General features: G+C 32.5%; 2 protein-coding genes across 3 annotated transcripts; both read left to right on the top strand.

Moving 5' to 3' along the window:
• Window positions 1-444: 444 nt before the first annotated feature.
• On the top strand, window positions 445-1,959 carry LOC6036108 (J domain-containing protein CG6693). Of its 2 annotated transcripts, XM_038257264.1 has the most exons (4): window positions 445-558; window positions 619-734; window positions 796-1,574; window positions 1,879-1,959. In XM_038257264.1, the coding sequence occupies exons 2-4, from the start codon at window positions 641-643 to the stop codon at window positions 1,897-1,899; spliced, it is 894 nt and encodes a 297-aa protein (XP_038113192.1). In that variant the 5' UTR covers window positions 445-558; window positions 619-640; the 3' UTR covers window positions 1,900-1,959. The 2 variants fall into 2 exon arrangements, with proteins under 2 accessions (XP_038113192.1, XP_038113191.1); XM_038257263.1 differs by lacking the exon at window positions 1,879-1,959 and having other exon boundaries at window positions 796-1,779.
• Window positions 1,960-4,716: 2,757 nt separating this feature from the next.
• LOC6036109 (zinc finger protein 419) lies at window positions 4,717-11,207 on the top strand. Its single transcript, XM_038257125.1, has 5 exons — window positions 4,717-4,941; window positions 5,008-5,906; window positions 9,712-10,755; window positions 10,893-10,951; window positions 11,014-11,207. Exons 1-5 carry the CDS (start codon window positions 4,809-4,811, stop codon window positions 11,198-11,200), a joined length of 2,322 nt encoding a protein of 773 aa, XP_038113053.1. The 5' UTR covers window positions 4,717-4,808; the 3' UTR covers window positions 11,201-11,207.
• Window positions 11,208-11,724: the final 517 nt, after the last annotated feature.

The following is an 11,724-nucleotide window of genomic DNA, read 5'->3' as shown; positions in this document are numbered from 1 at the left end:
AATTTTAAATTTTAAATTTTAAATTTTAAATTTTAAATTTTAGAATTTTAGAATTTTAGAATTTTAAATTTTAAATTTTAGAATTTTAGAATTTTAAATTTTAAAATTTTAAATTTTAAATTTTAGAATTTTAAATTTTAGAATTTTATAATTTTAGAATTTTAGAATTTTAGAATTTCAGAATTTTAGAATTTTAGAATTTTAGAATTTTAGAATTTTAGAATTTTAGAATTTTAGAATTTTAGAATTTTAGAATTTTAGAATTTTAGAAATTTAGAATTTTAGAATTTTAGAATTTTAGAATTTTAGAATGCTAGAATTTTTGAATTTTTGAATCTTGGAATTTTAAAATTTTAAAATTTCAGAATAAAATTCAGAATACCAATTCACCGTGCATTATTTTTACACAAGCCATATTCTTTCACAGCGGGGCTGTCATCAATCAAAACCGACAGAAGCCCGCGCTTTCAAACGATTGTTTTCTTCTGTTTCTGTCTGTCTGGTCCGGGTTCGCAAGCTGCGCCGAACCTTCAACTTAAATTCCCTTGTCGTTTTCTGGTAAAATTTCACAATTTTGCTAAATAACTCGAGTGTTAACGGTGTGATTGTGCATTTTAGTGATACCTTCGGATCCTCCAAGATGCCATCGACGCTGGACCTGTGCGAGAAGCTTTACGGCACCCGGGACGTTTACGCCCTGTTTGAGGTGGACAAAAAGGCCAAGGAGAGTGAGAGTAAGTTCTTGGTTGCTGATGGAGGGTGGTCCCGGAAGGTAACTTTTCGTTTGCTTTGCAGTCAAGAAGGCGTACTATAAGCTCTCGCTGAAGGTCCACCCGGATCGGGTCAAGGAAGAGGACAAACAGGAAGCGACGGAAAAGTTTAAGGTTCTGAGCAAAATTCACTCCGTTCTGTCGGATGCTCCGAAGCGGGCCCTGTACGACGAGAAGGGCATCATTGACGACGACGATGAGGAATCGCTCGGAGCGAACTGGCTGGCCATGTGGCAACAGTTCTTCAAGCCGATCACCACCGAGGACATCTCAAACTTCGAGAAGGAGTACACCGGTTCGGAGCTGGAACGGAACGACATCCGGAAGGCGTACCTGGGCGGCAAGGGCTGCTTGAACCACATGCTGAACAGCGTCCCGTTCATGAACTGCGAGGACGAACCGCGGATTGCCGTGATCGTGAAGGAGATGATCGCCGCCGGGGAAGTCCCCGAGTACAAAATCTTCACCGAAGAACCCAAAGCCAAGCGAGACCGGCGGCACAAAAAGTACGCCAAGGAAGCGCGGGAAGCCGCGGCCATCAAGGAGAAGCTCGAGAAGAAGGAGAACGAAAAGCGACAGTCGGCGTCCGGCGCCACCTCGTTGGAGCAGCAGATTGCCCTGCGGCAGGCGGATCGACAGGCCGGATTTGCCTCGCTGCTGGACAAACTGGCGCAAAAGTACGGCGACGGGGACGACGACGAGGAAGCGTTCGACCTGGAGCAGTACGTGGCCAAAAAGAAGTCCAAGGCGAAGGGAACGCCCCAGGGCAAGAAGAAGCAGCAGGGAGCGACCGGCGGCAAAGGGGTAAAGGAGGGGCGGGTCTCGAAGAAGAGTCTCTAAATTGAGGGCGGGGGGATGTTCGTTAGTTAAGGAAGGGGACACAGGATCATCTTTTAGCACGCGTGATCGCAACTTTGTAAACTCATAAAACATTACATTACATGGCACTTACACTCAAAGACACATTTGAAATAAATTGTTAATCAATCGCACTGTCCAAAAAATGAAAGAAGATCCCTTCTTCCTTGGAACGAAATGCCCAACTTCAACCATACTTTGAAAATATTTTTATAAACGTATCATTTTACTTTATTTCTTCATTTTTCAGATTAAATTGAGCAACTCATGAAAAGCGACATTTTAAGCACCAGAACGACTCATCTGCATTACACAATCATTTTATTGAATACAAAATGTTTTAAATACCATTTTAAGTAAAAATAATGTTTTTTTTAAATTTTTTTTCTAGTTTTTGAACCGAAATCCTATTTTTTAAATGTGGCAATTGGTCACAATATTTTACTTTCAACTGTTGGAAAAATTTATTTTTTTTTGCTCTGAATTTATATTAATATTTAAAATTTTAATATTATAAAATTCCTCAGTTTCAAAATTTTAATTTATTTTAATATAAAAATCTAAAATTTTGAAAATCTGCAATTAAAAAACAAAACAAAAAAAAAATCTTAAATTTAAATGTTTCAATCCCTAAAAGAGCACGCAGCTAGTAAAATCTAACTTAGTAACATGTACCCTCCCTGCAAAAGCTTATGAATTGATCTCAGTTGAAAGGTTCTCCAAATCTCTGAATTACAAATGTAACATCCTGGAGCAGAACTGGTAAAATCTAATAAACACTAATTGAATTGAAATAAATGTTTCAATCTGTTGAAAACCTAGCAATGAAAACATTTAATATTCAATAATTAAATCATTCAAAAACTTTAAACTGCCATATTTCCAAATATTCAAATAAAAAAACAAATATTGAACAAAATTCGAAGTATTTAAAGTAATAAAAAACACATTCTTAAAACTTTAACTCTAAAATTCTTAAATTTTCAATTTTTTAATTCCTTAATTCTTAACTTCTTTAAATCTGAAATTCTTAAAGAATAAGAAAATTCAAGAATTTCCGAATTTAAGAATTAAGGAATTTAAGAAATTGAGAATTTATATATTTCAGAATTTCAGAATTAAAGAATGTAGAAACTTAAGAATTATTTTTTTTTGAATTTTAGCGTTAAAAAAAATTATGAATGTGTTATATATTATTTTAAATATTTTGAATTTGCAATAATTTCTTATTTTGCTCAATATTTTTTTTTCTATTTGAATATTTGGAAGTCAAAACATTATTTATTAAGTATTGAATTTGAATTCATCAATTCTTAAGTATGTATTTCTTAAATTCTTAGGTTCTTTAATTCTTGAATCCTTAAGTCATGATTTTTTTATATTAATAAACATTAATAAAACAACAAAATTACAAATTAAATTATGAATTTTTGGATTTTTATTATTATTTACTATAATGCCGCTAGAAAATCAAATATTTTATATCATATTTTAAATTGGAAGTCCTAGATTTTTTAATTTCCTTTCTTAGAATTTTTTAAACATTTTGATTTGCTGATTTTTTATTTATTTTTTTCAAAATTATAATTTCTACAAATTTTTAATTTGAGTGTTTTAATTTATATGTCCTAAGCCTTATTTTTTTTTATATATTTAACATATTTTTAGTTTTGAAATTCACAATTTTTATTTTTGAATCCAATTTTTTTTAATTTTAAATATTCTTAAGTTAGAATATTTTATTTTTTTTATTTGGAATTGGAATTTATTCGGTAATGATATCCTGTTAGTTTACACTTTTTATCAGGGTAAGGAAGCGACTTGTGGACATTGGACTTTTTTATGTTTGGATTCTTAAATTTTGATTGTTTTAAACTATCGAGTTTTTGAATTTTAAAATTTGTAAATTTTGAATTTTAAAATTTGGATGTTTTGAATTTTAAAATTTGGATGTTTTGAATTTTAAAATTTGGACATTAAGCATTTTATTTTTTGAATTTTTGTAAGTATTTAAGTCTTTTTTGTATTTTTCTTGTTAATTTTTTTATTCATTTTTGTATTTCTGATTATATTCTTTTTAAATTTCTCAATTTTAAAATTATAATTTAAAAATGTCTCAATTGGGTACTAAAGCCCTATCTCAATTTCTATGTACAACGGTAGAAAACACGATTTAATACCATTTCTGATTTTTTTTTTTTTTTTCATTTTAATGCAAACATTTTTTTTTGACAAGACAACATTTCTTCGATGGACTATGGTCCCCTTGGAACGAGCTGTCAAGTAGGAGCTTTTCTGTCAAGAAGGACCGCGAGGTTAATTTTTCAAAATTGCTTCAAAAATCAATTTTAAACTCTTTGTGGTCGTACAAAGAGTTATTGTGCTTAGAAAAATAAGCTTTATCGCTGTAAACAATAATATCAGCAATCTAAGCTTCATTTTAGGACCTAATTTCTTTTACAAAATGTTAAATTGTTTGATATAAATTTTGATTGTTTATTTTTAAAACAAGCATGATGCTTTCGAAAATAAACATTTGTATGTACTACTTTTTAAAGGTTAAAGTTATAACAAATATCAGGTGTGCGTGAGCGCCGTGTAAAAGTGACAGTTTTTAGTTTGACTTTGACCAACCAACGGGGTACAAACTAAAAAAGTGTCAAACGAAAAAGTGACCAACCAAACGGGGTTGAGTGTTAAATATTCAGTCAACCCTATTTTTAAAATGTTTAGTAGAGACTCTAAATTTGTTAATATATGTAAACTGTATAGAGTTTTTTTTTTCAAATCCTATAAGCTATTGTTTTTCAGGAGCTTTTCCAAAAACACTCTAGATTTGTTTAAAAAAAAAACAATTTAATCCGATTCTTTGTTAAAAAACAAATCAACTTTGTTAAAAAACAATGGAATCCGATTCTGCAACCTAGTCTGCAACGAAAAAATCTGCAGGTTCGCAGAAATCATCCCCCGGCGCTAGATGCAAATCTCTGCACCGAATCAGTGTGCTAGTTTGTTTCAGTGCATCGAGAAATGTCAAAATCAGCTTGTTTCGCTCGAGGTTTATTTACAAACATTTTCAGTAATATTAAATAATAATATTATTTTAAATTTAATTTTAATATTATTTTAAATTTAATTTTAATGTTTAGTGGTTTCTAGTGTTTTTTTGCTTTATGAAAAATGAACAATCCCCACGAGTTTGTACTGTACAGCTACGCGCTCCCAAACCAGCTGTACCAGATCAAGCCTGACGTCGTCCAACCGGTCTCCGCCGCCGGAATTAATCCAGCCAACATCGTACACATAATCCCAGGTGAGATTCAAACTGAATAATTTCAAAATTGTTGACCAATAATGTAACAAATTGTATTTACAACAGCTGCCAGGAATGTCTCCCTGCACCACTCACCTACGATCCGGATCGTTGAAAACATCCAAATTCAGCAACCGCTCCAGCTGGTCTGTGGCCAGCCTGCTGAACCCGTGATCGAAACTGTTGAAAGAGAATCGAACAATTCCACACCGGTTATTGTTGAGGAAGTTCCACCTCAAACAATAGCACAGTCTGAAGACGTTCGCGCGAAGTCACCGGAAGTGCTTGAATCCGAATCCGTCGAAAGACCCCTGGTTCCCCTCAAACCACCCTCCAAAGCCAAAAAGAACTTCATCTACGAGTGCGACATCTGCGAAAGCCGGTTCCTGTCGGCCAATTCCCTCCGTCTGCACAAAACAGGTCACCGTTACAAAAGGGACCAGGAAAAGAAGGCCTTCTCGTGTCGCTTCTGTGGGCGGCAATTTTCCCACCAGCAAACCCTCGGCGACCACGAGAAGGTCCACATCGACGATCGGTACAACTGCGCGGCTTGTGGCGCTCGGTACAACTCGAAGAGTGGCCTCCGGAACCACCTGTCCAAGAATGCGGACTGCGATACGAGCTTCCAGGAGCGGAAGATCGCCCACCGGAAGCGCGAAGAGGACGGCAAGCGGTGGGGTTGTGACGTTTGTGGGAAAAAGTACCGCCACCGGAAGTCGATGGTGGAGCACCGGAGTTTGCACTACAAGCAGAACCGGTGCGAACGGTGCGGGGCGATGTTCGAGACGATTGGTGGATGGAGGAAGCATACGGCGCTGAAGCGGTGCGAGTTTTCCAAGAGTCGGTTTCGGGATCCGGGGAGTGGTGGTGCGGAAGGTGAGGGGCAGGATGGTGGGAAAGAGGTTTTTATTCCCGAGGAGAGGAAACGGTTTTTGGAGCAGGTTGAGCAGTTGGAGAAGAGAAAGGTGAGTAAAGTTTTTGGAAATGAAAGGATGATCTTGCGTTAAATTTCAGTTAAAATTAAAAACTAACAAATTAAAAAAAATAAAACACGAAAAAAAACTGGAAGCGTTTTTAAAAAACTAATTAAAAAGATAAAAACTAAAAAACTTTAATACTTAAAAAATCTAAATTTAAAAAAAAATCTTTAAAACTTTCAAATTTTAAAAACTTTAGAACATTAAAACTTTAAAACTTTAAACCTTTAAACCTTTAAAACTATAAAACTTTAAAACTTTAAAACTTTAAAACTTTAAAACTTTAAAACTTTAAAACTTTAAAACTTTAAAACTTTAAAACTTTAAAACTTTAAAACTTTTAAACTATTAAACTTTTAAACTTAACAAGCTTAACAAACTTGACAAACTCAACAAACTTAAAACCTTTAAAACATTTGAAAACTTAGAAAATCTTTGAAAACTTGAAAACTGCAAAATTTTAAAACTTCAAAACTTCAAAGCTTCAAAACAAAAACACTGCAAAACTTCAAAACCGCATTACATAAAAAACATAAAAACTTAAGAACTTATAAATTTTAAAACTCCAAAACCAAAAAAAAAAATATTAAAGATCTAAAAAACAGAAAACAAATAAAAATGTCGAACTTCAAAACATAGAAAGTAAAAAAAACTAAAAAAACTAAACGCTGCGCAGGCACCGGAACATGCCCGCCCTGCCGGAAACGAGACCAGGGTTGTTACAGGAGAGTCGAAAAAAAATCCGCGTCGACATAAAATCCGAAACGCGCGAAATCCACGCCATATAAAAAAATATCACGACTAACATTTAAGAAATTTTATTTTTTAACGAAGAAAAACTAATTCAGAAAGAATTTGATTAAAAAAACTCGTTTTATGTTTAAAGGCTCCAAAAGAATGAAAGCAAAAAATCCATTTAAAAAAATCCTCAGGAGACGTGAAAAAAAAACTTCAAAATAGAAAATATAATATTTAAAAACCTAAAAATTTAACTTCAAAAATATAACCTCAAGTTCTTCCAGGATGCTTTTTCGGACTGGCTGCGCTTGTGTTCGATTAGATTAGATTAGAAAAATATAACCTCAAAATAAAATCAAAATCTAAAATTATAATATGGTAAAATTTTAAATTTCGAAAGTCTAAATATTCAAAATCTTAGAATTTTTATACAGTTTGTAATCCAAAATCCTCGCTAAAATTTCACTCCGAAAGAAATATAATTTCCGATATTTAAAATAATGTCTTCTCATAATTTCAAACTCTCTTACATAAAATAGGACTTCAAAAATTGTGGAATTTAAGAATTTAAGAATTTAAGAACTAAGAATTTAAAAATAAAAAACATTTAAGAAATTTAGAATTTGAGAATTTGAGAATTTAAGAATTTTAGAATTTTAGAATTTTAGAATTTTAGGATTTTAGAATTTTAGAATTTTAGAATTTTAGAATTTTAGAATTTTAGAATTTTAGAATTTTAGAATTTTAGAATTTTAGAATTTTAGAATTTTAGAATTTTAAATTTTAGAATTTTAGAATTTTAAATTTTAGAATTTTAGAATTTTAGAATTTTAAATTTTAGAATTTTAAATTTTAAATTTTAGAATTTTAGAATTTTAAATTTTAAATTTTAAATTTTAAATTTTAAATTTTAGAATTTTAAATTTTAAATTTTAGAATTTTAAATTTTAAATTTTAGAATTTTAAATTTTAAATTTTAAATTTTAAATTTTAAATTTTAGAATTTTAAATTTTAAAATTTTAAATTTTAAATTTTAAATTTTAAATTTTAAATTTTAAATTTTAGAATTTTAAATTTTAAATTTTAAATTTTAAATTTTAGAATTTTAAATTTTAAATTTTAGAATTTTAAATTTTAGAATTTTAAATTTTAGAATTTTAAATTTTAAATTTTAAATTTTAGAATTTTAAATTTTAAATTTTAAATTTTAGAATTTTAGAATTTTAAATTTTAAATTTTAAATTTTAAATTTTAAATTTTAGAATTTTAAATTTTAAATTTTAGAATTTTAGAATTTTAAATTTTAGAATTTTAGAATTTTAGAATTTTAGAATTTTAGAATTTTAGAATTTTAGAATTTTAGAATTTTAGAATTTTAGAATTTTAGAATTTTAGAATTTTGGAATTTTAGAATTTTAGAATTTTAGAATTTTAGAATTTTAGAATTTAGGATTTTTGAATTTAAGAATTTTTGAATTTAAGAATTTTAAGGTTTTAGAGTTTTAGAATTTATAAGCTTAAGAATACTAAAAATTGATTAGATTTGAGAATTTTTTCTATATTGTTTTGAATTTAATATTTTTTAGTTTTTAAATTTTGACTTTTTAATTTTGATTTTTTTTAATCTTCAAATTTTCGATTACCCAAATTTTTGGTGTTTTGAATTTCAGATTGCTAAATTTTTGAATTTCGAAATTTCAGATTTTTTAAAATACGATTATAGAAATTTCGAAATAAAATTAATATGCATTTTATTTTTTTTTGTTATAATAAAAACTATTAATTAATTGAATGTTCTGATCTTTTGGTTTTCGCCAAGAATGTTTAAATTTAGAAAAACAAAATTCTACCGATTAAATTCCATTCCAAAATTCGTAAGTGGAGGCCAGCTTCTGTTATTTGGGGCCCACCAGAACAAGCCCCAAAAATAGTTTTTGTTACACATTCTAATGTCTATATCTTCGGGAAAAGTTTGTAATTTTTGATTTACAAAATTAAAAATTGAATAAATCCAATAAAAAATTAAAAATAAATGAGGTTAAAAATCATTACTCAAAACTCAAAAGAAATTAAATATTCAGAGCCGGAGATGTTAAGAAATGACAAGAAACATATAATAAATAATTTCTACAAAATCTTCATCTTCACTTTTTGACGTTTCGTACTAAGAAAATACAAACAAACATTTTCAGAAGAAAATTCAACTAATAAACATTATGAAATTCTTGCACTCAAAGGAAAAAACAAATCATCGTAATTCCTGATAGTATTTTTCTTAATAACTTGAAAGTTATTCTATCTCTCTCAATTAATTTATTTATCAAAATTGCCATCCGCGCGAAATCCGCGCCTGAGCAAAATTAGCCAGCCAATCCGCGCCAGATCCGCGCTATCCGCGCGAAACGCGCCATCCGCGCGATCCGCGCCGTCCGTAACAACCCTGCGAGACCGATATGTGAAACTTGCGGGAAGTCGTTTTCTTCGGCGCAGGCACTGCTGAAAAAAAAATAACTTTAGAAACTTTAAAAACTTTTAAAGCTTCAAACACTTTAAACACATAAAAAACTTTAAAACTTATTTTTTTTAAACCTGAAAACTGCAAAATTTTAAAACTTCAAAACATCAAAACTACAAAACTTCTAAACTGCAATACTTAAAATCTTGAAATCTAATAAACATAAAAACAAAAATAAAATTTTAAAACAAAAAAAAATGAAACTTTAAAACAAAAAATAAAAAAATACATAAAAACTTAAGAACCTCAAAAGGTAAAAACTCCAAAACAAAAAAAAACGGAAAACAACAATTTAAAACATTAAAACTCGGAAAGTAAAAAAACTGAACAACAAATAACTAAAAATACTTAAAAACATAAATAAACTTGAATACAAAAAAAATATAAACTAAAAAATAACAAATTAAGCTTTATACACGATCCCATAGGTCACTTTAAATTGTGGTCAATATCCTTTCAAATTTGTGCTCACCCCATTTTTCTTTATTATTTCGTAATTATTTGTGAATGTAGAATCTAAACATTTTTTTTTATTCCAGGCCCAACCAAGTTCCGAAATTGAGCACAGCGAGCGTAGCTCGGACTATTTCGAGCCGGTCAACGAGGAACCTCCGGTGGAATCTTCCGAGGACGAATCAAATGAAATCTTAGAGGAAGAATCAAGCCCAACAATTGAGATTGTTACAGTTTCCACGAATGTGGTCCAGTTAGAGCAGAATGAGGAGGAAGAAGTGGCAAATTCGGGTTGTGCAGATCTCCCTGATGAGGTTGAAATTCCTGTGGAATCAGCTCCGGAATTGGAAATTAAGGACGAGCTGCAGAGTGAAGATGAGTTGACGAGTGATTGTGACAACGAAGCCACGACAGTGGAGTTGGCGGTGGAAGTTCTGGAGAACGACGAAAAAGTTTCCAAACCACGAAAACCACGGACCGAAAAGAAAACCAAATGCCACAAGTGCCCAAAATGTCCAAAGACCTTCGGTCGCAGTTTCATCCTCAAGAATCACCTGAGAACCCACACCGGAGAGCGACCTTTCCTGTGCGACCTGTGTCCAAAATCCTTCGCCGATTCCGGATCACTCAAAATGCACAAGGTGGTCCACACCGAAGAGAAGCCTTTCCCCTGCCCAGAATGTCCGGCGCGGTTCGCTCGCAAAAGCGGCCTCCGAAACCACATCACGGTCCACTTTAACCTGCCCTGCGACGAGTGCGACCAGATGTTTCCCTCGCGGAAGACGCTGATGCGGCACAAGATCAAGCACCAAGGGTTGAGGCCGTTTCTGTGTGAAATTTGCTCGAAAGATTTCACCACCAAGGCGGACATGAAGGCCCACCTGCGGATTCATTCGAACGAAAAACGATACTGCTGCAAGATTTGCTCGGCCCGGTTCAACTGTCCGTCGACGCTGCGCAGGCACCGGAACGTGCACGCCCCGCCGGAAACGAGACCGATGTGTGAGACTTGTGGGAAGTCGTTTTCGTCGGCGCAGGCGTTGCGGAAACACGAGGACATTCATAAAGAGTTGAGGCCGTTTCAGTGTGAAATTTGTCAGAAAAGGTTCCGGGTTAAGGACCATTTGAAGGTTAGTACGATGTGTTTTTTCACGAAACTTAGATCACTCAACTTCATTTCGCTTCACTTCGCTTCACTTCACTTCACTTCACTTACACTTACACTTACACTTACACTTCAATTTTATTTTGCAAATCCAATTCCCAGGTCCACTTCCGGTCGCATTCCGGCGAGAAACCGTTTGGCTGTGATTTGTGCGAAAAAAGGTATTTTTTTTAGTAACGTTCCCCAAACTTCTACCAACAATTCCCTTTTCCCTGAAAATCAGATTCGTCACGAACGGAGACCTCAAGGTGCACTACCGAAGGCACACCGGCGAGAAACCGTTCGCGTGTGAGCAGTGTGGCCAGGGCTTTGTGGTGACGGCGGGGTTGTACCGGCATCAGCAGCAAACCGGCCATAGCAACGCCCAGCTGCAGGCCATCATCGTGCCGGAGTACACGAGGGCCACGTGATAGATGATAGGTAGTAAGGTAGGTTATGTTATGATTTTTAAATTATTTGTTGTGTAAATGTAAATTAAGCGGGAACTTTATAACGTTACATTGTTGTTGTTCTTCTCTAATTCGTACCGAAATTCATTTAAAACTGAAAGTTAATCAAACTAAAAACAAAATGACCAAAGTGACCAAAATGATCAAAATGACCAAAATGATCAAAATGATCAAAATGATCAAAATGACCAAAGTGACCAAAATGACCAAAATGATCAAAATGACCAAAATGACCAAAATAACCAAAGTGACCAAAATGATCAAAATGACCAATTTGACCAAATTGACCATAATGACCAAAATGACCAAAATGATTAAAATGATCAAAATGACCAAAATGACCAAAGTGACCAAAATGACCAAAATGACCAAAATGACCAAAATGACCAAAATGACCAAAGTGACCAAAGTGACCAAAATGACGTAATTACTGAAATGACCAAAATGACCAAAATGATCAAAATGACCAAAATGATCAAAATGAC

This window comes from Culex quinquefasciatus, chromosome 2 (assembly GCF_015732765.1).
Source record: "Culex quinquefasciatus strain JHB chromosome 2, VPISU_Cqui_1.0_pri_paternal, whole genome shotgun sequence".
Classification (NCBI taxonomy): Eukaryota; Metazoa; Arthropoda; class Insecta; order Diptera; family Culicidae; genus Culex; species Culex quinquefasciatus.
Note: the sequence above shows the minus strand (reverse complement) of the source record. Positions and strands in the feature narration are given on the sequence as shown.

What these genes read in the sequence shown, in the direction of transcription:
- LOC6036108 (XM_038257263.1), top strand. Translation starts at nt 641, where the DNA reads ATGCCATCGACGCTGGACCTGTGCGAGAAGCTTTACGGCACCCGGGAC. An exon ending in AAAGGCCAAGGAGAGTGAGA is followed by an intron (nt 735 to 795) that starts GTAAGTTCTTGG and finishes TTTGCTTTGCAG; the next exon opens with TCAAGAAGGCGTACTATAAG.
- LOC6036109 (XM_038257125.1), top strand. Translation starts at nt 4,809, where the DNA reads ATGAACAATCCCCACGAGTTTGTACTGTACAGCTACGCGCTCCCAAAC. An exon ending in CATCGTACACATAATCCCAG is followed by an intron (nt 4,942 to 5,007) that starts GTGAGATTCAAA and finishes TATTTACAACAG; the next exon opens with CTGCCAGGAATGTCTCCCTG. An exon ending in TGTGATTTGTGCGAAAAAAG is followed by an intron (nt 10,952 to 11,013) that starts GTATTTTTTTTA and finishes CCTGAAAATCAG; the next exon opens with ATTCGTCACGAACGGAGACC.